Source organism: Theropithecus gelada, chromosome 10 (assembly GCF_003255815.1).
Source record: "Theropithecus gelada isolate Dixy chromosome 10, Tgel_1.0, whole genome shotgun sequence".
Classification (NCBI taxonomy): Eukaryota; Metazoa; Chordata; class Mammalia; order Primates; family Cercopithecidae; genus Theropithecus; species Theropithecus gelada.
Genome location: NC_037678.1, coordinates 43,279,844 through 43,307,613, shown reverse-complemented (window position 1 = coordinate 43,307,613; position 27,770 = coordinate 43,279,844). Strand labels below are relative to the sequence as shown.

Here is a 27,770-nt window from a genome sequence, read left to right as displayed (position 1 = left end):
CGGACAGGGTACAGCGGGACAGCTATTCCTCAGTCGGAAGTCTTGAGGGCTGGGAGCTCGAATCATCTGAAGGCACATTCACTCACAGGTCAGTGGCTGACACTGGCGGTCGGCTGGGAGGCCTTGGTTTCTCTCCATGTAGGTTTCTCCATGTGATCTCTCCAAGTGGGTTTGTTAGGGCTTCCTCCTGGCATAGCAGCTGTGTTCAGAGGACAGGTGTCCCGAGCCATCAAGCCAGGTGGATATTGTAGCACTTATTTGGACTCCCCTCAGAAGCTGCTCTGGTCACTTCAGCTGCTTTCTAGTTTTCAGAAGCTGGTCATTAAGGCTAGTAGAGGGCAGGACCAAATTCAATCCCACTTTTCAGAGATGAGGTCTCGCTATGTTGCCCAGGCTGGTCTTGAACTCCCAGGCTCAAGCAATTCATCCACCTTGGCCTCTCAAAGAGCTGGAATTACAGATGTGAACCACTGCCGCTCCCCCACCCTCAACTCCATCTGTTATGAAAGGAGGGTCCTTTGACCACAAGTGCCCTGAGAAGTGAGGAGGGCTTCCCAGTCTCAGACATTTTTATCTGAGCTGGAGATGGGGACAGTCTCCCACACACAGGACTTGGAAGGCTATGAAGGAAATAGGGGGCTCTTGGAGGCCATTTCCCATGGTGGGGACGGTTGTGTGAATGAACTTGGCCTTTAGGGAGAGGAGCCCGACTCTCCCCTGAAGCCACCCCATCTGCGGGGATGGCTGAGGAATCCCTGGACACCCCAGGACCGCTAACCCAGGATCTTTGTTGACTTTGCCCCCAGGCCACTGCCCCACCCGCAGGCTCTGAACTCCTGGGAGAGGTAGGGAGCCAGCCTGAGGCGTGAGTCAAGAGTGTAAAGTACACTGAGCTCCTTGGCAAGCAGGCTCTTCAAGGGGAAGGTGTCACTCGGGGAACACTGAGAAATGTGTCTTTCCCTCAGGCCCTGATAGAAAAGATAACACCCCTTGAGCACAGCTTTTTCTCATCTGTTCTTGCTCTTGGATGGTGGGGGGGGGGGTTGCTACTCCGGAGCAGCGAACTGGCGGGCGGGGTTGCGCCTGTGAGTGCGCGTGTGCGTGTGTGCGCGCGCTCTCGTGGCCTTCCAGCAGCTGGCAGCTGTCCCGGCCCCCACCCCACCCTACCCCACCCCACCCAGCCGCGCCACGCCACGCCGCCCCCGCCCCTCGCTGTCCTGGGTGCGCCTCGGGCCGCTGCGCTCCTGGCCAGCTCCCCCCAGCGCCTGGGAGGCGACCCCCAGTGCGCCCGGGTTCAAAGGCCCCGCGAGGCAGCTCCAGCCCCTCTGGGGGGCGGGGAGGCGACGGGGGTGGTGCAGAAACCAGAAAAGCCCGAGCCACAGCCGGCCAGCTCCGCACAGGGATGGGCAGCACGCTCTGAAAGTTTATGACCGCCGCAGCCAACTCCTGGCTGGAGCTGGAGACACTGAGAGCGATCGGCCGGCCTCGAACCCCCACAGCTGGAGGGCGAGGCCAGCTGTACCCGGCCCCAGTGCCCTTTCGCGGCCACAGGCGGCCGTCCTCCTGGTCCTGTGCTCCGGCGCCTGATCTGGGTTCATGGAGCCGGGGCTGTGGCTCCTTTTCGGGCTCACAGTGACCTCCGCCGCAGGTAAGCGCACGGGGCGGCGCGCCTCTCCTGGCGGGAGCGCACACAAAAGGACCCAGGGCGGGGGACCTGAGGCGTGCAGAAGATGTGCGTTGCCGGGAGCAAACTCTTGCCTGGGCTCTGCACTCCTGAAGACGCCTGGGGGCGGGCTGGGGAGCAGAAGCGGCGCTCAACGACTACCCCCACGGGCTCTGGGGGTTGCAGCCCACGCACTGGCTGGAGACCTGTTGCCTGGGCCGATTTGGTCAATTTTTCATGTAATTGGGGACTTTTCAGAAAGTTTGCGAACTATTCAGAGGCTGTGTCAAACTCTTGCAAAGTTTTCAGAAAGTATGCAAAATGCATGCAAGTTTTCAACGGGTGCAAATAGTTTGCAAGCTTCTCACAGAGTGTGCAGATAGCTTGGAAACTTTTCAGAAACTGCGCAGAGCTTTGGAGATTTTGCAGACATTTTGCTTGCTCCACCCCCCTCCTCAGGTGTTTGGGGGTGGCGGGTGTTGAGGGGTCTGCACACTCAGCTCAGGAGCCCCTTAATCTGCCTCCTGCAGGATTGGTGCCTTGCTCCCAGTCTGGGGATGCTGGCAGGCGCGGCGTGTCCCAGGTCCCCACTGCAGCCAGATCTGAGGGCGACTGTGAAGAGACTGTGGCTGGCCCTGGTGAGGGGACTGTGGCCCCGACAGCATTGCAGGGTCCAAGCCCTGGAAGTCCTGGGCAGGAGCAGGTGGCGGAGGGGGCCCCTGAGCACCACCGATCCAGGCGCTGCACGTGCTTCACCTACAAGGACAAGGAGTGTGTCTACTATTGCCACCTGGACATCATTTGGATCAACACTCCCGAGTAAGTCAGCCTTTCGTGGTGAGGAACATGGCTCCCGGAACAGGCCCACATCTGCGCATTTCCAGGAGGACCTCACTCCACCCCAGCCCCGCTCAGTCAGCCCAGAGCCTGCCCTGGCACAGCCTTTAGCTCTTGCTGTGGCCTCCTGCCAGCCCAGGTCTCTTCTGCAGGTCAGGGGTGTGAGCCACATCCCCCGGAGGGCCTGGCCCAAGAGAAACTCAATCCTGACTTTGATCCTGTGGAAGGGGGGGGGGGGGGGGGTGAACTGACCAGGGGGATTAGATACCTGAGAAGTCTCTCTGAGCCTCTTTTTTGAGATAGAGAAAGCCCCGAAAGTTTCTCTCATTCCCCAGGTGCTAAGGGGGCTCATACTCACTGTGGACTCCACCAGGATCCAAGGGCTTTAAAATTCCTTGAAAGCATCCTGGTCTCCAGGGAGTCTAAGCGTGGGTTTAGTTGAGCCTGCTAGAACCTGTGCAGTCCACTCAGGGTGGAATTCCCCCGGGACGGGCTCCCTTCCTCGCTGTGGGCCCTGCTGGATGCCAAGGCAGGGCCAATTCACATCAACTCATCCATGGGCCTTCCACAGTCTGGCTCCAGTCACCCACTGCCACGGCCACAGAGGGCCTTCCCTTCTCTCCCGCAGTCCTTAGGAACTCTCTTACCCTAGGGCCTAGACCTGAATTTGTCTTGGGATTTGCCCTGTGGGGAAGTCAGCCTTCTCCTGGGGCCATGTGGAGAGAGTGTGGCTCTGACAGGGGAGGCTCTGATGACTCCTAGTGTTCAGGGAGCCCCTCCCTCTGACACATCATCTTGCAAGCCGTACAGAGGGCTTGACCTTGCTTGGGTCACGAACCCTCCGGCATTGGCTTCCCCATCTCTAAGATCTGGGACTTGGATCAGACGCCTCTAAGTTCTGTTCCCTGGGTGTTCGTGGGATCTCTTGGGACTCCTGCTTGTACCCTATTAGGGATTTTTAGCTGGGAACTCAGAGATGGTTGTGAATGCAAACCCCTGGAAGTCTGGAAAGGCAACTTTGCCACCATGTCCCGGGGCCATCTTGATTCAGGTTCCTCACTTTTACCTTTACCCCCAAGCCCCGTAATCTCTGAGCCCTCGGTAGCAGCTTTGATGGGGCTCACTTACCTACTTGTGTCATCGGCACCTCAAAAATGAAGTGCAGAGGAGGGTAGTAAACCTGAGGGGTGGAATGTCTTTCAGACCAGGGGACAAGACCTCTAATCACATCTGGGATAGGTCTGGAACATCACGCCATCATGCTCGAAGTTGCAGGCAGGGTGGCTTCATGTTGAGCCGGCAGGACACTTGCACAGGGTCCCGCACTCAGACAGACTCTGGCTTGGCTTAAAGTCCTGCTGTCACTGTCTTGAAATCCTTAATACTTTCTGAACCAAAAGCTGCACATTTGCATTTTCTCCTGGGTCCCACAAATTCTGTAGCTGGTCGTGATACCTGATTTGCTGGCTGGGCTGTGTCCACCTAGAGGATGGGAGGTACCTCCGTGTTTCTTTCCCTTTGTGGAGAAGATAGAAACCGTGAGTGTTGGGCCATCATCGATTGCCTCTTATCCTCAGGCAGCAATGGGAGTCACCTTTCCTTATAGCCCCTGCACCTTGGCACAGCCCTTTCTGATTCTTATCCCGTGTCATTGTGCTGTGATCAAATTCACTTCATAGAATGGAGGGCACTGGGCGGTCACCAGGAGCTGAGTTCTTGTCTTGGCCAGAATCCCCAGCTGTGAATCTAGAAGGAGAAAGAAGAAAGCTAACGGAATGACAGGCAGGGACCTGGGGTGGTGGGCAGGCGGGAGAGGATTTAGAGACCATCTCGTTCGTTGCTGTTTACCAAGCCCCAGAGCACTGGCTGGGGAGGAAGCGACGACTTGAGACTTGTCCGAGAGTCTCAACCAACACCCTGTGATCTGTTTAAAATTCTGTCTCGTGCACCCTGCCATCTGTTTGAAGTCCTGTCTCATGATTTTGAGTTTGTCCTGAAATGAAGCTGTGGATCTCTGACTTTTTCCAGGACAGCCAACTTGATAACTTTCCCCCTCAAGTGTGATTTACCTCTTCCCCTCCTTCCCGACCCTGGTTCAATTTAAACACGAAGAAAGAAGGATTAAATCTGGTGTTTGGGCGTCCCCTGAGCTACTTGGGAAACAAAAATGACAATAGCCAGACTTGAGCGTTTTGAAATGAGACAGGTGAAATAATTTTTGTGAGGAAGAATTTCCCGAATGGCCTCCTTCCCTCCCTTCCTGCCTCCCTCCTTTCTTTCTTACCCTCCAAACTTCCTCCTGCCCTCCCTCCCTCTCCCCCTCCCTTCTTTCCTTCTTTTCTTTCCTTTCCTTCTCTCCTTCCCTTCCTTTCTGAAACTCTGTAGGTGTGTAGATAGGTCTGTTTGTCATCTTTGAAATATCTCAGACAAGACTGCAATTTGAGAAAATGGGCTATAGTGACAGGGAACATGAGTGACAGGGAGGAATCTAAAAAAAATCACTGAATTGAGCAAAAGAGGCCATGGTAGTAGGTGACACAGTCTTTTCTAGTGGTTCTGTCTCCCCATTAGATCGCAACCCCACCTCTCGCGTGTTCCCCTCTCCTGCTGTCATGTCCTCTTCATTCATGGACTGGCCTCGCTCTCCGCACTTCTCCACCAGGTGTGATTTCTGCCTGTCCCAGCAGTGGCTGCTCTGGGCACTAGAAGGAGCCTTGATTCTTGTGCCTCAGTCGGGGGTCTTGAACTTTGGGTGCTTTTCACCTTTCAGAGTTCTCCCACTGCCCATCCAACTATGTGAAGACAGGATCAACACTCCTAGTTGATCTTGGACAGAAATTTCTTGAGTACGGTCATTTTTGCTCCCTTTGAGGATTTGAGATGCTGCAGGAGTCATGCTGGGAGTTACTACCGAGACCTGCTTTGCATCTCCTCGAGGAAAGTTAACTGTCTAGTTCAGGATCAAGAGACTAGTTGGTCTCTTAAGTCTCTTTTGGAAAGAAGGTCTGAGATTCTTCAGCTGTCCCTTTGGCCCTCCTGCTTTCTTCGCCTCCTTAGTCCTTCCAGACCCGAGATTGGTCAGCCCTTTCTGTCAGCACCCAGCATGACACAGATGCTCGGGAAATGCTGATTGATTTATGGCTAAGTCCTGCAACCTAGGAACTCTGGCTCATCTTTGCTGTTGCTGAGCCCCTAAATCTCCAGTGCCTTCTCCCACACAGGAGGCCTCTTTCTCCAGGTGCCTGGCTGCTCTTCAGGGGCCTGCACATCCCTGTAGATGGTCATGGGCAAGAGAATTTTCCTTGGGGATGTTGCCCATAAGTTCTGTGATGTCTTCCCAAGAGTCCATGGCCCCAAAGAGGAACCAAATTTATACTTGCCCCATCAGGGCTGCTGGGATCACAGCTCATCAGTGGGCTAGCATGATTTCCATTAGCCTTTCCTTGGCTGTCCCCAACAGTCCCCAAGCCATCCCACCACTGCCAACAAAAACAAGGTCCCAAATCAGAGAAAAACATATCCCATCCTATTGTCATGGAAAATTTGACAAGAATAAGATAGTAAGGGGACAGGTGGTGAATAAGAGGTCCGTGTGCTGATGTCCTTGTACACTGCAGCTGTTCTCTATGAGCAGACTGAAGAAACAGATACCAGGTAGCTGGGGCCTGTAGGAGACAGAGTTCTCCAGAGAGACAGAACCAACAGGGGGTGTGTGTGCAGATTATGCATATATCAGAAGCGTAGTTGCCAAAGGAAATATTTGGTTGCTCTTGGGGGCCATGGATTTTTATGGAGGATAAGACAGAAGTTATGGGCAATGTCCCTCCAGAAATACATATATGGAGAGAGAAAAAGAGAGGTTTTATGAATTCGGCTTACACGATTGTGGGGGCTACGCAGGCCAGAAATCTGCTTGCCAGCAGGCTGAAAATTCCCAAGGAAATTGATGTCAAGGAGGTCTGGAAGCAGAATTCTTTTCTGTTTGGGACCCTGTCTTTTCTGTGAAGGCCCTCAGCAGATTGGATGAGGCCCATACATTTTGGAGGGTCAGCTGCTTTGCCCAAAGTCTACTGATTTAAATGTTAATCATATGTCAGAAATACCTTCAGGGCAACATCTAGGCTGCTGTTTGGCTAAACAAGTGGGCACAGTAGCCTAGCAAAGTTGACACCTAAAGTGACCCATAACGGGGATATCAGCTCGAACCACATTTCACGGCGGACCAGCCCCTCAGAGCCTGGCTGAAGACTGAAAACCTGTTTATCCAATGGCTGACTGAGCTGTGAAGCATCCAGCAAAGAGCCCCACTGTGTTCCTCCCCAACCCATGGGCTGAGGGATCCTACACCTGTTCATCCCTCTAAGGACATCTGAGGGAGGCATTGCGATGCTGGATGGTGACCGGATTTTCTAAACCAAAATCTGACACACATGGGCTGGCAAATAGGAATGTAGTTACGAAAAGAACAGGGCAGGATGTTGGAAATCATGACCATGGTGGAAAATTTGGGATTTACAATCCCCACTTGTGGAGAAGACTCCAGAACCCTAGAGTGCTGCCCCTGAGTCCTGGCCATGACTATCTGTGTGGCCTCGAACCAGGAGGTGCTGTTGCCTCTCTATGACCCTCTGGAAGGTGCAGACATCAGCCACTCCAGGACAGTGAGCTGCCGGGTCTCTCCTAATCCCAACAGTCTGATCAGCTCCTATCAAAATGCCCAGGCCGGCTTCCCAGGCTGCCATGGAGCAAGCCACACTTAACTTAATCCAGCAGGATGCCATTTGTTTTGAGTTCTTTTCTCCCCTAAAGGCGTAAAGAGTTAAAATAATAAGAAGAATTAACGAAACAAAAACAAAACATTTAAACTTGTATTTTAATGTATTCTACCACAAAAGGGCAGCGTCACAAATTCTGACTTTGCCTTCTATATTCTTCAAGAAAGGCATCTTGGCATGGTCTCAAGAAGAGATATTCCAAATTTTAGAACATCCCAATAGAAGGGCTGGATCTGGAACCCCAACTTCCCGAATATGAGGAGCCAGCTGAGCACCAGAAAGTGATTTTGGGATCCTGATAAAAGTCACCCTGGGCCAGGTGTGGTGGCTCACACCTGTAAACCCAACACTTTGGGAGACTGAGGTGGGCAGATCACTTGAAGTCAGGAGTTTGAGACGAGCCTGGCCAACATGTTGAAACCACGTCTGTACTAAAAATATGAAAAATAGCTGGGCATGGTGGTGTGTGCCTATAATCTCAGCTACTGGGGAGGCTGAAGCAGGAGAATCGCTTGAACCCGGGAGGTGGAGGTTGCAGCGAGCAGAGATCACGCCACTGCACTCCAGCCTGGGTGACAGAGCAAGACTCCACCTCAAACAAGAAAAAAGTCCCCCTGACCTGTGGGCCACACCTGGCAGTATCGTTGTTGGACATGTGGCCATTTGAGGCAGAGGGCCAGTCTTTCTGCCATCATGGTTTTGGAAAGGAGTCATGAATAGTCTGCTGCTAATTTTGATGCCATGCATGGATGGTGAGGATGGCCGACCATGACTGACCTCATGTCATCTAATGGGATTGGCATGATAGCCCCATTAGTTGGATGCTCTTGTCCCTGTAGTTTACAGGAAGAAGCTGAGCCCAGGAGGCAGAGTCAGTTGCCCAAGGTTGCAGAGCTTGTGAGTAGGGAACTGGGCTGCCAGCCCAGAAGTTTGGCCCTGAAGCCTGCCCTGTAAGCCTCCCGCTGGGTGCACATTCCCAACATGGGCTTCTTAGGTGACTAATGTGCCTTCTTAGGTGACTCCTGCTTTCCTTCATTCAATATGTTTTCCCTAAGTGCCTCACCTGGGTCAGTACCGAGTGGGGCTGTAGGACTCAAGAATGAATAAAAGACATTGTTCCCCATCCGTGACTGATTCAGCGTGGTTTTGTTCTTTTTGAGACAGTGTCTCATTCTGTCGCCCAGGCTGGAGTGCAGTGATGCGATCATAGCTCACTGCATCCTTGAACTCCTGGGCTCAATCGAATCTCCCACCTTAGCCTCCTGAGTAGCTGGAACCACAGGTGCATGTCACCATGCCTGGCTAATTTTGTAATTTTTCTTTTTTTTTTTTTGTAGAGATCTGGTCTTGTTACATTGTTAGGGCTGGGGTGTTGTTCTTTTTGATAGTGATGATTCATATGTATAATTCTATGTAATCATATATTTGCCCTTTTGCAAGATTATTTTTATTGACATATGTTAAGACATGGGCAAAGCCCAAATTCTTGTTCCATCACAAGTCCTAAATTTTATTCTGGAAATGTAGCCTTGGCTTGCATAGAAGCATGTGACTCTTCTTTAGCCTACCAGAGCCCTTGGTGGGTTCTCTGCAGGTAAGAGGGGCTGGTTGAGTGTGCACTCCAAGCAAACCAGAAGGTTTGTCCTGATGTCAGAGATGCTGGGACAGAGGGGGCTGAGTCTGGGGGAGAGGGCAAGGGACCCCCAGGCCATGAGCTGCATTCCTGGTGCAGGATTTTTCTTTTCTTGGCTGCTGCTGCGTGCCTTGTTCTGTCTTCTTGTTTCTCGGTGTGGTTATGGGAGCAGGGCAGACATAGGAGGTGGGGCTGCTCAAATCCATCTCTTCTTTGCAGATCCAGTTTCACACTATGGTTTAGGGACTCCTGGAGTTTAGAAAGAAATGGGGCTGTGACCCACTCATCTGAATTGTCTTGTGGAGGAGGAACAGATCCATTTGCATGGGTTAAGAGCTCCAACTGTGGGCTCAAATGCCTGGGCTGGAATCTGGACCTGCCACTTAGGAGATGTCACCTCTGAGACCTTCAGTGTCCCCATCTAGAGAGTGGGGGACTAGATAGCACTCTATGAGGAAAGATGTTTTCAGGATGACACAAGAAAGTACACAGGGCTTGGTTAGCACAGTGCCTATAATCTAGTAAACACTCAACGTCTTGAAGACGGTGGCCACAATGATAACAACACAACCTCCAGCCCTGCAGAAGCCCTTCCTGGGCCAGAACCAGTCCTTCTGCCATATCCCATCCTGTGACTGGAGGATGCTGGCTGGTGAGTAGAAAGTCCTTTCTCAAGTGCTGCTGGGGTCCACCTCCTTGGACCGTCTGACTGTGATCTTAGCTCCTGGAGTGCCCCGGAGGAAGCCTGTCCACCCTGTCCCCTGCAGGACGGTCTGTTAGCCTCAATTAGCAGAAGGCTTACAGACCCTGGGAAAAGGTGTGCCTGGCTGTCTGCTGTTGCTGATAAGGAGCCTGATAAAGACTCTGTGGTCAAAGTTTGCTGGGCTGGGCTGAGATTCAGTCCCGCCCTTCCAGCCCCTCCTTTCTGCTTTCTATTGCTTCCCTCTCCCCTTGGTAAATCACTGGAAGTTTTCAGGAATGGGGCATGGTGCTCTTTGTGGCCACCAGTCTGGGGCTGTGTCTGTGAAATAGGAGGTAGGGGTGGTGATTGGGGTGATTAGGGTGTCAGTTCAGGAGAATAGGAATGATCTGTTTAGTACCTCTTTGTTAAACACCTATGCTGAGAGCTCTGTGGGGCATCTGCGGCTCTCATGTCCTTGGTTCGTCCAGCAGAGTAGATATAATGCCTTGTAATTTGCTGCTGAGGACCCCATGGAGCCCCAGTAGCCTCACTTCCGACCTCACCCAACATTGCCCAGGACTGAAGTGAGTGTCACCAACCAGGAGTCACCAGGAAGCTATCGAGGAAATCCCACAGACATCAGTTTAGAAAACATCATTTCATGATGTGCTTTTGAGACAGGCATGTGAAAGAAGAGGGTGTTGGCCAGACTAAAAGGGACCCTGAGCTTGAGGTTCTGACTGATCATGGTTTCAGGAGTTTTTTCCTCTCACATAACCATTTCTATCTCTTCCTTAGAAATTAGCACACTTTTGGGTACCAGTTTTGAGCTGGAGTGGCATATTTCTTAGAACACTGGACAGCAAGATACTTCTTTAAAATTGGAGGGACTTAGGGCTAAATTTCGCAGTTTGTTGGAAAAGTCAGTCCTACGAGGACTTTTCTGTTGGGGATGCACAGGCAGAAAGCCCGTTTTCAGCAGGAGGGGTGAGTGGTCCAGGAACAAAAACAGACTTGGTGGAATGCAACTAATCTCCACTTGGGAGACAGGGACTTGAGTCTGGAAGGCAGTTTGATTTGTAGCAAGAAAACTTGGTACAAAGAGGTTGTGACCCTGTGTGACCCCAAGGGAGAATTTGGATTTCTGCTAGATGAAAGGGCCATTACAGTGAGGAACTTGGCCTTAAATCTGAAGGCAGATGAAAGGCTCTGATGTGTCTGGTTATGTTTGTTTCTGCAAGAATTTAAAACAAAGGAAGCTGGGAGGCAAACAATGCTGCTGCTTTATAATTCCATTTCCAAACCTCAGAGGGGGAGCTGTAAAGGGTGACCTTGTCTACGGCACCACCCCGTATTCCAGTGTATAGGAAGTGGATGGTCTCTGTTTTGCACGAGAAAGTGACCTGGTCTCCTTCGTTGTGGTGTTTCAGTTGAAACAGAGTTCCTCAAAATTGTAAAGGCACACACATATACACACAGACTTTTGTGCACTTTGGAATAGAAATTAATTGCACTTGGAAAATAAATGGCAGAGCATGGCTGACTACAGATGGCCACACGTGAATGAATTGTTTGTCTGCATAGTTTTGGGTGCTTCTGAACCCTGGTTCACCCACTAGTCCTCCCAAAGATAGACAGACAGGATGAGGCATCGGCTGTTTCTCATCTGCCCCACCTCAGAGTCTTAGGAGGGCCAAGAGCTTCGGGAGAAATTGGGGACATTCACAGGCCTGGAAGCACTGGCCTCTTCTTCTATGGCCTCCTCAGGGCAGATTTGGAGGGAGCTCTTAATAAACAGTAACTCAGGAACAGAACCATCAGGGAGGCCTGTTCCCCAGCTCAGCAATTTAAAAGCTAGAAACAGCTTCATTTCATACGCGTTGATGAGAAAGGTGCTAACAGACATGGCTGATGACATGACTGGCCGCTGGTGGACAGTTTCGCCCCATGGCTTGCGGAGTGTAAAATAGCTCTGCCGAGAGTCAGAAGCAACTGCATGAGACAGCAGAGGTCCATGTAACTTTTCTGGATTTTTGGAAATCTGATTTCCATGGGTCTCTTGCAGGGCTGGGAATAGACTGGGGCGAGTGAGGCACTCCCTCACGTACAAACTTTCAGGAGGCACCAAAAACTCAGTAGGAAAAAACAAGTAAAATGTCATGCACTGTTTTCAGAAAGCCAAAATGAGTGCAAAAAATTCATAATCGACCGAATATTATTTTTAATAAAGGCAGGATCCAGCCCTGAGCTTGCTGCACTTACTCACCTGCCTCACCTTAATCTCAGTCCTGGCGTCTTGTTTGAGGATAAAGCCTGTGTCGCTAATACAGACTCAGTAGTTTGAGGTAAGTGATAAATCTGTTGGAGCTATTACTGGAAAGGGGTCCCGATCTAGACCCCAAGAGAGGGTTCTTGCACCTCAAGCAAGAAAGAATTCAAGGCAAGTCCATAGAGTAAAGCGAAAGCAAATTTATTAGAGAAGTAAAGAAACAAAAGAATGGCTGCTGCATAGAGCAGTGCTATGGGCTCCTTGATTGAGTATACTTACAGTTATTTTTCGATCATGTGCTAAACAAGGGGTGGGTTATTCATGAATTTCTGGAACTGAGGGTTCCCCCTTTTAGGCCTTATAGGTAACTTCCTGATGTTGCCATGCCATTTGTAAACTGTCATGGCACTGGTAGGAGTGTCTTTTAGCAGCTGATGCATTATAATTAGCGTATAATGAGCAGTGAGGACAATAGGAGGTCACTTCAGTTGTCATCTTGGTTTTGGTGGATTTTGGCCATCTTTTTTTTTTTTTTTTTTTCACCTCCTGTTTTATTAGTGGGAGTCTTTGTGACCAATGTCTTGTGGGGACCTCCTGTCTCATGCAGTGACTAAGAATGCCTCACCTTCTGGCCATGCAGCCCAGTAGGTCTCAGCCTCATTTTACCCAGCCCCTATTCAAGATGCAGTTGCTGTGGTTTGAACACCTCTGACAGAGCTACCAAAAGGACATTACGCAAGGACACAGACAATTAGGTTGGGTGGAAGATGAGTGTATCTTTACAGTCATTGTGATGGTGAGCGTTAAGTCTTGCTCATAAAGATTTTTTCCATCCTTAACCTGGTATCTCCTGAAAATTAGCAAAGGTGTCTTCTCTTGCTTTCTTTATTCAAAGGCATGTATGATGGTGTTGGCATTTTTTTAATCCCTCTGCACATACCCCCATCCTTATGAAAACACTTGCTCCCTGTTTTCCCTCTTCTCTTTCCACTGCTGGGAACTATTTTGAGCCCTGTCTGTCTGCAGCTTTGCATAAAGTTATAATGAGGCTGGGCCAGGCAGCCATGGATTTCTCATGCCTACATTCGGCCTGGAATTCAGCAGGGTCACTGGGGGCTGGGGAGAGAAACTCTAGCCTAACTCATTTGATGCATTTGGGTTGTACCAGATGGAGGGAAACCTGCTAATCTGTAGGATTCCATAGACAGCTTAATTCCCCACGTTTTGGAGGAGTTTGTTTCTCTAATTTTTTTTTTTTTTAACCATAAGTCTTGAAAATCCCACACCACATAACAAAAACAGAGTTATTTTTCTGTTGTTCTCCTTTCCTTTGACCCCCTGGTGCTTCCTCCAAATATCCTTAAGTGTGCGGGTGCCTGTGTTAGGGGAGGAGTATGTCTACGGTCCAATGAGCTGACGGGATGATAAATTCTGTGACTTTGAGATTCTTTTTAATCTCAGCCTTATGGTAATAGGCCATGGAAGAGTGTAAACAGTTTGGGCTAAAGCTTTCTAAATACAGTTGATGAGATCCTGGGAACCACTTATCTGGGGTGGGGTGGAGCACCACACTTTGAGTTTGGTGTTAGTGCTGGGGCAAAGGTCTAAGACCTTCTCCAGTGATTGTGCTGTTTAAGGATATTCAAGAGATGGTGAGGGCCTTTGGAAATATCTGAGTGGAGTTTGGAGCCAGAGGGACCCTGGAGAGACCCAGCCAACCCTTTTGTTTCTCAGGTCCAGAGGGAAGGTGCCCACCTTTCCTGTGAATGAGTCATCCTTGGGACTAGAAGCCTGGGTCTGCCAGCCTAGTAAAGCCTCTGTTTTGCCTCTGCTACCTTACCCATCGATGCAGCCTAGTTTGTTCACCAAGGTGCTGATGTGGCCTGCAGGAGTTATTGCCAAGACATAATTCTTCCACTTCCAGTAATCTAGAGGCCACAAGTAATCTAGAAGGTTTTCTAGGAAAACCCCTCAAAGACTGGCTGATTAAGGACAAAATAAGTAGAGATCCATTGAGTCAGCCAAGAACGTCATATGTTTGGGACACTGGGTAGGGCCATGAAGTGATGGCTGATTTGGATCTTAGTCATTCATTCATTTAACAGGTATTTATTTTTGAGATATTGGGACCTGATTTTGAGCCAGACATGGTGTCAGCTGCCCTGGACGGAGAGGTGAATGGGGCAGACACAACCAGTGGCTCCGGCTGGACAGTCTTGCTGTTGCTGAGCCAGTGGGTTGTGCCTGGGCCAGACACCGTCTCTTAAAGGAAACAAAGGAACGACCCTCATTCTTAGGTCTGATTGGTAGGGGTCAATGCTCAGTATTCTTTTTGAAAATGTAGGTGATACTGTTAAAATTCTCAAACAGCCAAGTCCTGGATAATTCCAAAGATTTTTTGAGGGGGAAAAGATGGGGAGAGAGTGTATTTTTTAAAAAGGTGACAATTAACCCACAGCACATTGCTCACTGTTTTTGATATTTCCAAATATTCTAGAATCATGGGCTCTTTCTGAGGGCTGCAGGAGATGGACTTCCCATCTTGTGGGGTGGTGGGATGAACGGTCTGCCTTGGGTCCTCCCAACTTTAAACCGTGAGAATTTTCTGCAGCAGAAGTAAAGCTATGAATTGCCGGTTCACTGTTCTGATGTTTAGGAAGCATAAGCTTTGTATAATATTCTTTAGAACCAGAAAGCGCCCGTGTGTGTTCTCTGCTTGTATAATGAGGTCACTGAGGAGCTATGTTTCCTGGCCTATTTTCTTTCCTGGAGGTTGGAAGAGCACCCCATGGGCTGTCTGGCATAAGACCTGGCCCACAGCAAACTTTCATAAGCATTTGATGAGTGGGCAAGGAATAAGTTCAGTAGAGGACAAAACTTCTGAGGTGGTCAAATGAGTGTCCGGGGGTGGGCTCTGAGCCTCCTGGAAGGAAGGGATCGCATACCTGCCTCCACCTGCTGAAGGGCAGACAGTGGGCAGTGGGCACACCTAGGGGAAAGGAGGGGCATAGCCTGCTTCCACCTGTGGAGGGCAGACATTTCACAGTGCGCACACCTGGGGGAAAGGACTCCAGTCAGCTGACTGTGCTGGGTTTGTCCTGATTCTGAACATGCTTTTTTTGTGTGTTGTTGCAGTGAAGAAAATTTTTGCTTGTCCTCAACAGCTGGGGAGACTACAAGCCTTCCTCTTACACCCAAGAGGCCGTGGTTGCCATCTCATGAAAGTGAGGTCCAGGGTCAGCCAGAGTTCACTGGTCACAAGCAACAGAGACGTAGTCTAGCTGGCAAAGCACAGGAGGAGTTTATTGGAAGGATGCCGGAAAGCCCACAGACTGGAGGCGAGAAGAAACCCTAGGCTCTGAAAGGAGGGGTGCTAGGACAGGATTGGGGGTCTAGGGGTGTACCAAGTGGACAAGCGGGGGGCGGGGCCGCTTGGCAAATCATAGCTCCAGAGTATTTTCTGATCTCGAGTTTCCCCTCTCAGGAGTCTCGGGAGAGAGGGAGTCAGATTGGCCCAGTTTAGGTCTCCTGACCAGTCCTCAGGCAGAGGTAGGTGAGGCCCATCGACTGATTGCCCCCCAGGGACCTCACACAATGGGAGGGGGATAATTCTCCAAAGAAAAGATGGCAGACTGGATCCTAGGAAACAAAAATAACCAATGCTGGCCTCCGGCTGCAGAGAATTCCCTGCTTCTCAGTCCTTGGAGTGCAGGTGCCCCTGTTCCTGGTCCTATCCCTCCCCTTTGTCTCCATGTGTTCGTGCGTAGCAGTATCTGCTGGATGTTTGCTGAAGCAGAGGGTCCCTTTCATGGGCCTTTGAATAGTCAGCCACTTCCACACCAGAAATTGCATATGTAGCTGTGCTGGAGGGCATTTTGTTTTTTCTAAGGATATTTGGATTAATCTTCCTGTTTCACCCTGTCTTACTCATTAGAGCCACGTTCTAACTGGTTCAGATTACGGATGGCAAATAAAGGTGATTGACACTTTTCTCCCTGCCCAGGCAGACATTTCTAAGCTTGGGAGAGTTGATGAGGGATGCCTTCTAGGGAATGTAATAAAATCTGAAATCGAGCTGTAGTTAGAAAGCGTGCAAGGGTCTAGAAGTTGTTTCTCCAGGGAATGGCAGGAGGTGGTGTCCAATGACTGCTGGTGCCTGGCAGCTGGGGGCTGCCTCCTGACTGTCTGCCAGTGGGAAACAGTTGTTTCTCCTCCTCCTGGCCACAGGACAAGTCACAGAGCCACGCTTTCTGTACAATATGTCCCCTGGGCCAAAAGGCAATATTGCCTCTGCTTTCCCAGTTCAGAAGGAAAAATGTGAACCGAGGAAGTAAATCATCAACTTGACATGTATCGTAAGTGTGACATGAACATGTTCTATTTGTTGGGGAGACACTCAAGTCACCAGCTGGGCTTTTAAAATGAAAACAATACCTCTATTTAAATGAAACAACACCTCTATTTGTAAAGAGGAAAATAGTATCAGGTACTAATTTTGTTCATGTGTCATCTGACCTGTCTGCCTTCGCTTTATGGAATAAACCACTAGACTAGGAGTTGTAAACTCAGATGCTCCTGAGGGCCAGACACATAGAAAAGATGAGTGAATGGGGCCAGGTATAAAACTACTGAAAATGGTGGGGACTGGGGCAGAATGAAGGGCTTACGCCCAGTCTCTGACATCATTACCTGGCTGCCATGCTGGAATATGAGGTTGGTATTAGCACAACTTCCAATTTTCAAGAAAAGCTGGAAATTGGGATGTTTATGTGAAATTTCCAGATTTAACAAAAAACACTATGGTTCACGCCTGTAATCCCAGTACTTTGGGAGGCTGAGGGGGGCGGATCACGAGATCAAGAGACTGAGACCATCCTGGCCAACATGGTGAAACCCTGTCTCTACTAAAAATAAAAAAAATTAGCTGGGTGTGGTGGTATGTGCCTGTAGTCCCAACTACTTGGGAGGCTAAGGCACGAGAATCGCTTAAACCCAGGACGCAGAGGTTGCAGTGAGCCAAGATTGCGCCAGTGCACTCCAGCCTGGCGACAGAGTGAAACTCTGTCTCAAAACAAAACCAAAAACAAAACACTGTTGACTGTAAAAAGCTGACAAAAATGCCAATTTGCTAACCTCAGTACTGGATTAAAAGTGTATGTGTGCAGGGCCCCGCCCCTTGTCTGTCTTTTCATAAGTTTCACCCAGAGTCTAGTCCAGCACCTGCATGTCGAAAAGCAGTTGGCAAATATTTGTTGAATGCTATTCAGTTGTGGTGGGTGGAATAAAAACTGGGTTTTCAATAGGGAATGACAGTTTGATAAGCTTTCCTAAGAATTTAGAATCTGGTCAGTGGGAATACCTGTGTCTCTTCTTTAAAAGCTTCAGATATACAGGCCAGGTTCCTGATCAGAAAGATGGAGAGTATTAATTCATTTATGAAAAGGCAACACGGAACTTAAAAACAGAATCTTTAAAACAAAAGTCAGCTTTCCTTATTGAGAAACTTCTTGTAGAGAGAAATAAAGCATTTTCAGTGTGGTGTTGCAGATGAAGAATGAATATGGGAGATTTGGGAATTTAGTATTTAATAATACTTAGACATGATGTTTGGAAAAATGTGACAAATAAGAAACTTTTGATAAATAAGACTCTGATGTCACCAATCAAATAATGAATGTTCTGAATACATAAGTTGAGTGATAATTTATTAGATGAACACACACAACACCAGAGATTGCATATGTAGGGGTGCTGGAGGGTATTTTGGTTTTTCTAAGGGTATTTAGATTAATCTTCTCACCTGCTTTTCTTTTGCATGGAGCTCTGTGTTATAACTGAGACATGAACAGATGGAAGAGCTGCCTACTTGTATAAAGGATTGTATTCTGAAAACTCCATTGTATTACAGAGCAGTAGGCCCCAACCACTGGGCAGGGCATGCTGATCAAAGGTTCTCGGCCAATTTCATTTCACGTTCATGGTCCACTGTTAGGTCTTTCCTGTTCACTATTCAGTAAACAGCCAGTGACGAAGCAGTACAAAAATGAAATATAAAGGCTCATGAGATATGAGTACGTTATCACAACTGAAATAGAAGCGCTCATGAGCTGGTAATCTGGCGTCAGACCTCGGTAAGAAGGTGGTGTCGAATGAGGTGACCTGTGGCCTTGGGTTCCTTATTACCCTTTTTTATTGCTAAGTCAAACATCTCAAATGCCAGGCTTAGTAGATGGAACTTTTCTGATACAACTCACTTGACCTCCCAGACCAGATAAATAACAATAGTAGCTGCTGTTTGCTTACGGCACTTTGCTAAGTATTTTCCATGCAGTGTCTCCTTTGCTTTGTCCGACCACCCTTTTGTTGACCAGGAAGTTGTTGAGAGGGTGAAGTGATCATCATGTAACATAAGAACAGTATTACCAGGTCATGTGTCTCTGTGTGTACCTTGCACATACCTGTACCTACTGGCCTTTTTCCTTTACCTGTTTTCATAGTCCAACAGCATATAACTCCTGAAGGCATGGACACATAGGGATACGCCTTTCTGTGTCCCTATGACACTTACATTGATACTACGTATATAGTGGATGCTTAAAAATGTTGGAGATTCTTTCAGTGATTTTTGTGGTTATTGAACTCTTTAGGGTGAAAAGAATCCAGTCTTGCCAGACTAGAATGATCTCACCATGAACTATCAGTTCTCAATCAATAATCTGTTCGCCTGGCCTTGTGTGAGGCCCATGGTGGGTAAAAAAGAAGTAAAAGACCTGCCCTGTCTTTTGAGGATCCGGTAATCTGCCTTTAGACTTGGGTAAGAAACACCGCAACTCTGGGCCCTGTGGGTTAGAGGACTGCTTCTGACACCACTCTGGCCATGCCTCCCACCCCACTGCAAGAGTCTGGGACTGAAAGCCAAATGCACCCTCTTCAAGACCATGTTCCAGGTATTCAGGGGCTGGAATTCCCTACTCACACATCCCCCAAGACCACTTCCAGGGCCTGCACAGGTATCCTCCAGGGCCTGACACTTGGGGGTGAGCAGGGCTCCGGGTACATATCCGCAGGCCTGCAGGGTGACAGCTGCTTACAGGGAAGCAGCCTGGGGCATCCACGGGGAGTGCTTGAAGCCAGCGCTGGTGTGGGATGGAGCAGGATGGCAGAGAAGGTGCTGGGTCTCCACCACATTCCAATACGGAATGGCCAGGAGCCCAGGATTCTAAATTAAAGGCTGGACCTGCAAGGTGTTTGGAAGCCACAGTTGTCCAGATACAGGAGATAACACTTTTTCGTTTAAGGGCTTATCAGATCGATGGAAACCTTTAAATGATTAGCCCTGTGGGAGGTGGGCCTCCATTGTGAACTCTTGTTCCAGACTCTACAATGTCAGGGGCAGGCCCTGCTGGGCCATCAGCTTCCCTCACCTCCGCACAGGTCAGCCAGCAGGATGCACACCTGGAAGGCCCAGGCCTTGGTGGAGGGGTTTGTGTGCCTCAAGGCTGTGGGGGAGGGGAGGGGGCCCTGCCTCTCTAAACATTCTCTGAAACTGCCAGGTTTCATTTGCATACCAGCACTTTGCTGCGCTTGGCGGCTGGGGAAGTGCTAAGCCTGTCTTTATTAACAAATACCACGTTGCCTTGTTTCCTTACTTAAAACACTTTAGAGTGTTTTTGCTCAAGTTGAGTGGCTCTACGTGTGTAAATGCATAATCAGCTGATAGCAATTTGAAAATTGCAGGTCTCACTGTTGATGGAGAAATGGGAGCATTGTTATTCCTTGTGTGTAATTTTCACCGAGAAATGGGGGGCTGAATTTAATGTCAACACTTAGAGATTCAATGTGGCCCTATTACTGGAAAAATACACCTTTAGCCAAACCCTGCCTCAAAACAATGTCTACATTGTCTTGCTGCACCCCTTACCCCCATTTCCCATTCCTGAGAAAAAACAGGCTCAGTAGAGGGCTGGATCCTGCCCTCTGTCTCCATTTCCTGAGCACAGATGGCTCATCAGTGGAGCCTGTCTCTGCCTGGAGGGAACCCACCACCTCTGTTTCTCGAGGAACTTGGGTGGGAAGGAGTTAGTGGGGAGAACAAGAGTTGAAAAACAGGGCGGGGTCAGTTTTAGGCTCTTGTGTCCAACCCAGCAGGGAGACTGTGAGGCGCCCTTGCCCAGTTTGCCCTCACCGCCTCAAAAAGGCTTTATGGTGTGTGATTCAAATGAAAAGAAATTCAATTTGATTTTATTTTGAAAATGCAGAGTGGGGCTGGGTGCAGTGGCTAACACCTGTAATCTAGCACTTTGGGAGGCTGAGGTGGGCAGATCACAAGGTCAGGAGATGCAGACCATCCTGGCTAACACGGTGAGACTCCATCTCTATTAAAAATACAAATAATAACAATAATAATTAGCTGGGCACGGTGGCACGTGTCTGTAGTCCCAGCTACTCGGAAGGCTAAGGCAGGAGAATTGCTTGAATCAGGGAGGCGGAGGTTGCAGTGAGCCGAGATCTGTGCCATTGCACTCCAGCCTGGGCAACAAGAGCAAGACTGTCTCAAAAAAAAAAAAAGAAAGAAAGAAAAAAGAAAATGCAGAGGGGATGTCAGGACTCCCTTTGAAGTGGATAATTGGTACTACAAAGTGGGGTTCATGGAAACCAAGGTGGTTAATCTTTGGGGACTAGTGAGAAAACCAAGATTTATTGAAAAAGTGGATTTGGCCACATGTTTCTTCTAGCTATTAGTAATTTGTCCCTCAAAACATGCTAGTAAGTTAAGAATCTGCTTTTAACTTCTTCCCGCTGAACTGCCTGGCAGGCGCCCCCTTCTTCTCTGGGGAGTGATGATTTGGATGTGCACACTCATTAGAACCAGGTTTCATGGGTTTTGCTCTGAACCACTCCATTACACTTCTCCTGCCAACACCAACCATAAATGAAATTGGTAAACACTTTCAAGCCTTCTTCATAACGTGGCTCTTCTGAGGCTGGCTCCACCCTCAGCTGCATGGCTGGGCCCTTGCCCGCCTCTCTGAGGGCGCGGAGTGTTCCTTCTGATGAGGAAGCAACTTTCAAAGGCCAGGATGCATCTCTAATGACTGTAATTGCATTTGCCGTCTTCTCATTAGCACAAACTGCAAGACCTGCTGTGCACACAGAAGAAACTCAGTTCGAGGCCCAGTTCTGGCCTCAGGCTGTGGGGTAGGCAGGTGGTCTGATCAGGGCAAAGACCCGGACCAGCATGTAGGTTGCCCGACATGCCCTTGGCATAAGAAGAAAAGCCTCTGGAAAGGGTGCTATGGTTGTTTTTAATTATTTCTCGGCTTTCCATGAAGAGAGGTGGAGGCCCAGATGGTACTTCCAGAGCCGAGGAGCAGAACCCGGCCCAGAGGAGCTAGGCCAGCCATGGTTTGGTCTTGAAGAGAATGAAAGCCCACCCATGTTCACAGAGCGCCGAGCCCTGGGGCGTTCAGGCCACACCTGCAGCCGGTGCCTTGGGTGAGGCTAAGGGCCTCACAAGTGCAGGCACACATGCCCAGACACCTGCTGGACTCTGAGAGGGCTGGCTGCTGCCCAGCTACCCAGACCCTCCATGTCCTTCCATGCCCTCAGCCCCAACTCTCTTCCTGGGGGTTGCGGAGGGCAGGGAGTGCACAGTTCACTCCAGAACTTTCCTAAGACCCAGAGCTGTAGCAGGGAGGGTGTGAACACCAGTTTCTGAGACCTTTTCAGCCAAGCAGCAGTTCTCGCTCCACACCCTTGGGGGCCCTGAGCAGGGAGGCCTGCGTGTGCTTGCCTAACATTACCCTGTGCTTTGCAGACAGACCGTGCCCTATGGACTGTCCAACTACAGAGGAAGCTTCCGGGGCAAGAGGTCTGCGGGGCTGCTTCCAGGGAACCTGCAGCTTTCGCATCGACCACACTCGCGCTGCGCTTGTGTGGGGAGATATGACAAGGCCTGCCTGCACTTTTGCACCCAAACTCTGGACGTCAGCAGGTATGACCCTCCTCCAGTTTCACTCATTTGCAGATAGGCATCAACCCTTGGCAGGGCCAGGCCAGGGGCTTCTCAAAGGAGGGTCTAGGATGGTTCAGTCATATCCTGACCCACTGTCATCTTGTGGGCCAGAGAAAGGAGGTGCTGAGCCCAGAAAAGACCCAGGTCCTCAGCATCAGGAGGGCAGGAGATGCAGCGTGCCCACCCGCTTGCTGCCCTTTGGAAAGAGGCTTCACAGTGGCCATAGCTGCATCTGGTTTCCAGACATGTTTTTCTGGCCTGTACAGCAGTTTGTGAAAATCTGAATAAGTTGCCACACTTAAAAGGTTGAAGAATTAGCCCCTGCCAAATGCATGTTTTTAGCCTTCTCGAAAATAGCCCATAAAAGTGCAAAAGGCTTGTTGGGGAAAACAAAACCAAAAACAAAAACCCAGCACGTAGGACCATCTGGTCTCAGAGACTCTCTCCTCTTTGGCCGCTCTCAGCTGGAACTGAGCGGGGGCATCTCATGTTTGAGTAGGACGTGCAATATCCATTTACCTGTGTCACTAATTTATCTTACTTTGTAGCCCCTGGGGGCCCCCAAGTTTGAGACCCTGTGGTCTGTCCTGGCTGCTTTAGGGAAGCTTGTAGATCACGTTGAATGGGACCAACAGGCAGACTCCATGTTTGACCCAGGGGCTTTGAGCTGTTATTCACTTAACAGGTATTCCTGTTAATACTCCTTACTCCTCTTTTTCTTAACTTTGGGCCAAGATTCATGAAGCCAGTCAGGCAGATCAGCCCTTTCAAAACCCTTCCTGGAGCAGGTGTAGGTGAGCTGCCTGGATGCACACAAAGGAGACGTAGGCAGGGGTGAGCTCCCAACACCCCAACAAGGCAGACGGTAGCGCTCAGGACCCCACGATCTGCCATCTGCAAAACCCAGTGTGAACTGCATGGTTTTTCCCTCCTTCTGGGCGTTTAAACATCCGATGAATAACTGAGTGGTGAGCATATTCTGTACCTTGGTAGAAATCCACCCACCGAGCGCTCAGCCTTCAGAAACTGTGCCTGAGACGCGGTCCTTGGGGAACGCACTAATGTGCTCACTGGTGGGGAAGAGGCAGTCATAATTTGACACCAAAAAACCAGCCACAGGGAAAGGCAGGTTGATTCACTAAAACCAGCTCTCTCCCCACAGTAATTCAAGGACGGCAGAAAAAACAGACAAAGAAGAGGAAGGGAAGGTGAGAGGTGCCAACAGAGGCCTGTGTCAAAGGAGGTGAAGATGCGATGTGTCATTCCTTCGGGGGTGGGTGGATGGTGTTTTGAGGGGATGGCATCTGGTCTGGCCCAGTGGGAACCCCAGACCTCATGGGCTGCTACCCCCACAGGCAGTGGTGTCTTTGGTGGACCGTTTTTGGGGGCAGAGCAGGCTGAAGCTGTGGACAGCTGCTGTCACTTACCTGGCCCTGGCCACCCTGCTCTGTGTCCTAGGAGCCAGCCCTTGCATCCCTTGTGGCTCTGGGCAGTGATGTCCTGCCTGGATTTCACTGGCCTGGACAAAGCTAGCCAACCACCACTCTCACAGGCCCCGCAGGCTGCCCTGCCTAGGCCCACACTTTGCCTCTGCTTCCTTAGCAACATGTGCTCTTTCTCCCCCAAAAAATAATTTCTTCTTTTCAGCAGCTGATTCCGGGCCGAGGTGAATGACAGCAGCTTGACAGCAGGGTCCCTTGGTTCTCCAGTTCATTTTGTTATTTTTTTAACCCACTTGTCTTTTTTGTATGAGAGATCCTGATGTTCCTGTAGTCAAACTGGGCTTATTTGTCATTCTATCAATCAGAAGTCGTTATTAATGACTCAGCAGCACATCTGCAACGGGATGGTAATTTATGTTCATAATAATAGCCTGGAGGTGGCTTGGGTTTCTACAGAGACTGATCAAGGGAAGATGAAACCATGCTCAGTATACAGGAGGCTTTCCAAATTGGTGGCAGATCGCTTCTAGTCTAGTCCAGAGAGGGATCTGTCAGCATCCATAATAAAAATGGAGCGGGAGGAGGAGGGCCGAGGCGGAAGAGACAGAGCCCGGGAGAGCATGAGTCAGACCCAGATGGTCCCACTTTGCCTCTTCATTCTTTTTCCTCTTTTTCTCTTCCTCACCCCAAACCAAAGCTCCTCTCAGTGAGGGCGGGATGTAATTAAACCCATCCATCCATTGCATCATTTATTCATTTACTTATGCATTCGTTCAGCAAAGACTTGTTGGGCACCTGCTGTGGGCTGGGCACGGTTCTCGATGTTGGGGACACAGCAGGAACAAGGTTATGGAGCTTAACTAGTGGGGGATGCAGACAGCAAACATGTACAATATAAAGTGAGATTGCAAAGAATAACAAAAGACACGGCAGGGGTAGGAAGCGTGGGGTGATTGCAGTTTGAGATTGGGTTGACGCGGCCTCCTCTTTCTGACCAGGTGACCTGAAGGAAGGCTGGGAGGAGCCATAGGGATGAGTGAGGGAAAGGGATTTCAGGCAGGGGAACCAGTGAGTACAAAGGCCCCAGAGTGTGCTCAGGGAACAGCCAGAAGGGAGCCCTATACAGGAGAAGCACACAGATCCTTTTGCTGTTGTGATTATTACTGTTCCGTGTCACATGTTCAAAAGATGCGATTGGTGGTGCAGGTGTCCCAGCAGGGCCTGGAAAAGTGGTTCTTTCAGGTCTCTATGACTCATGTAAAGCTCTAGTAAGAAGCTTTGCTTGGGAAGAAAAAGTTTCTTATTAAGCCAATGTTCTTGCTTTCTTGCAAGATTCAAGTTAGTAATTCCCAGGTTTGCATTCTCAGAGTGGAAGCTGCCACCATCCTTAGCTTGTGATAATCAAAGATGGAGCCAGGCTGCGGGAGGGCTCCCAGCAGCCTTGCCTGCTGGTGTTGTTCTTTTCACACTTTTCCAGTCTGGTGGTAGGCTCGGAAATTGCTGAGAAGCACTGGGAAGAGGGTACGTACAGTTCCAATCAGGGAACAGGCTGGAGAGGCAGTAAGAAGACGTTCCCTTTTTCAGCTTCACAAAGCTACAGAGCTATGCTTTCATAACATACCTTTCTTTTTTTCTTTTGCCCCCTTTCCCCAAGATAGGTTGAAGTCAAGGACAGACAAAGCAAGCAGGCTTTAGACCTCCACCATCCAAAGCTCGTGCCCGGCAGTGGACTCGCCCTTGCTTCATCTACCTGCCCCCGCTGCCTCTTTGAGGAAGGAGCCCCTTAGGAGGACAGGCCTGAAGCATCCTGGTCTTGGGAGGCTTCTGTCATTGCTCACACACAGTTCAGATTTCCACCTCTTTACGGACAAGGAGTGAATTTGCCTGGGGCAGAACACCCACCCAAAGAGTCCCCACTTAATACCCCCCACTGCAAGAATGCCCAAATCCAAATGACCCCAGTTTTCCTAATGGGTAAAATGATCCCAGATGTGCCCCAGAGCATGACGCCCGCAGCTCCGGTTTCATGCAGGAAATTGTTTTTGGAGAGGTTTGGCAAGTTGGAAAGCCACTTACTGGCTTTTGACATGACTTCTCTTGGAGAATAAGTGGACTCCAAGCTAACTCTTTGCAAATGTAAACACGTGTCCATCTTGAAATAAATGCAAAATGCCCGTGCAACAGAAGCATGCGACTTTCATATCCTTGCCTAGAATAGGCTGCATGGTGTATGTCAGTGAGGGCCACGAGGCATCAGCTTTAGACACAGATCATAGCTCTACAGGAGTTTATGAATTTGAAGCTTATGGGATTTTGTCAGAGAAATTTTCAGCTGTGCTTGATACCCACCAAAAGAATGTATCTCAAAAGAATGAAGGAAGAAGAAAAAAGGATCCTTGATGTTTGTGACAAGAAAAGGAGAAAGTATCTGCAATACGGAGCTTGTTCCTATTCAGTGACTGACCCTCTGTATTCTGTATAGACACCAGGACGCTACACAATGGAGTTCCCAGGCCTTGTTTGCAGGAAGCCAACTATAAAGACAGCCCCAGCTCAAGGCTATTAGGTTGAATATTTGCTTTCATGAATACATGTGGATCTTTGGGGAATGGCTTCAAAATAAGTCATGAACACAAATTCTTTGTAAATTATGTAAATTCCTGTTTATCTATATAAATTGGCAACAACTGGGAATTGTACTGCCTGACAGTTCAAAATCTCTTTCAGCTGCTCTCTTCCCGCCGAGCTGAGCTTACCATGAGTGTGGAAATGTGGCCCTGCCATGTAAAGTCGCCTGTGCAGGGGAGAGGCCACCCATCTCCCCACCCGGCCATAGAGAGATAAGAAATGGCATTTGAGTTGGGTGTCCAGGGCCCTGTATGGAGACATTTAAGATGGTGTATGACAGAGCATTGGCCTTGACCAAATGTTAAATTCTCTATGCGTATTTCATAAGTTATTACAGGTATAAAAATGATGACCTATCTTGAGGAAATGAAAGTGGCTGATTTGCTGGTAGAATTTTGTACAGTTTAGAGAAGCGATTATTTATTGTGAAACTGTTCTCTACTCCAACTCTTTTATGTGGATCTGTTCCAAGTAGTCACTGTATATACGAATAGATAGGCAGGTATTTTAAATTGCATTCTGAATCCAAACTCATATTCCTTAGAGCTTGAATTACATTTTTAAAATGCATATGTGCTGTTTGGCACCATGGCAAGATGGTATCAGCGAGAAACTCATTCATTGCTCAAACACTCAGAAAGTACTGCCAAAAGCCTAATAAAAAATCTAAAGTTTGCTCTGATTTGTGGATTTTTTTCATCACTGTCTTTATGTGCGTGGTTGCGCGTCGACTTTTCGTGGACCTCTGGAGAGGACGGGAAGAAGTTGTGGTTTGGGAAGTGGAATCCATCTAAAGTCAGTTATGGAGCTAGATGAGGGGCTGCCTGAATATTAAGGAAGAAGTGGGGTTTGGGGACCGTTCCAAGAAGACAAAACATTCACAGCAGTCAGGAAGAGAGAAACCTGGGGAGAGTGCTGGTTCTTCCTCCAGACCATTGTGCCTTCCTAGCAATGGGGAGGCTTCCTTGTGGCCCTGCCAGAGATGGCTGTGCAGCCCAGGATTCTAGAGAGAGGGCACTGCTGGGGGGCTCAGGATTCTAGGGAGACACTGCAGGGGAGCTCAGGGTTCTAGGGAGGGGATACTGCAAGGGAGCTGGATTCCAGGAGAGGGCACTGCTGGGGGGCTCAGGATTCTAGGGAGAGGGTGTGGCTGCTGAGTTCTTGATAACCAGAGGCGGCAGTGATCACACCTGCAAGTTTTTAAAGCTTGTAAGACATCTCTGGGGATTGGGGATGTTCCGAAGGAGTGGGGTTTCCTTCATTTTCTTTCTTCCTTTCCTACCTTCTCCACCTGCCTTTTGAATAAAGAATCAGAGACCATCGGAGGCAGGGAATTGGACAAAAACAGGCCCAGCCAGAGAGCAAAGAGAAATTCAAGAAGAGGAGTAGGTTTGATGGCTACCTGATCTGAGAAAACCCGGGAGCCTCTTGTTTTAATTAAAGTCATTTTAGAGAGTTTTGACTTTGATGGATTGAGAGAGTTGGGTTTTTTTCTGCAGGATGTGGGGCAGCACACAGCAGGAGCTGCAGTATTCACTGGAGGCACTAACAGGACCTGGAGTCCAGAAGCCCGCTCAGGTGCCACGGAGGCCCCAAGCAGAGGAGGACAGCCAAGGACTTCCAGGAGCCATGGCAGTCTGAGGCCCAGACATGGCAAGCTTTTCTGGCATCTGGCTGGAGGAATGAAAGGGCAGTCTATGGATTTATGAGCAGGATTGGCTATGGAAATTGTAGGGCCCCTGGCTTAGAAGGATTAAGAACTTCAGATGGTTCATTAAACCACCATGAGCGTCAAGCCCTTCTGAGCCCAGGATCCTGTTCACCTG

At 49.3% G+C, this 27,770-nt stretch overlaps 1 protein-coding gene across 4 annotated transcripts; it reads left to right on the top strand.

Annotated features, from left to right (window-relative positions):
* The first annotated feature begins 1,210 nt into the window (after positions 1-1,210).
* Positions 1,211-26,626, top strand: EDN3 (endothelin 3). Of its 4 annotated transcripts, none has more exons than XM_025399592.1 (5): positions 1,211-1,648; positions 2,194-2,482; positions 21,677-21,853; positions 23,037-23,082; positions 24,975-26,626. In XM_025399592.1, exons 1-5 carry the CDS (start codon positions 1,597-1,599, stop codon positions 25,101-25,103), a joined length of 693 nt encoding a protein of 230 aa, XP_025255377.1. In that variant the 5' UTR covers positions 1,211-1,596; the 3' UTR covers positions 25,104-26,626. The 4 variants fall into 4 exon arrangements, with proteins under 4 accessions (XP_025255377.1, XP_025255379.1, XP_025255378.1 ...); XM_025399594.1 differs by having other exon boundaries at positions 24,971-26,626; XM_025399593.1 differs by having other exon boundaries at positions 23,037-23,117.
* The last annotated feature ends 1,144 nt before the right edge of the window (positions 26,627-27,770 follow it).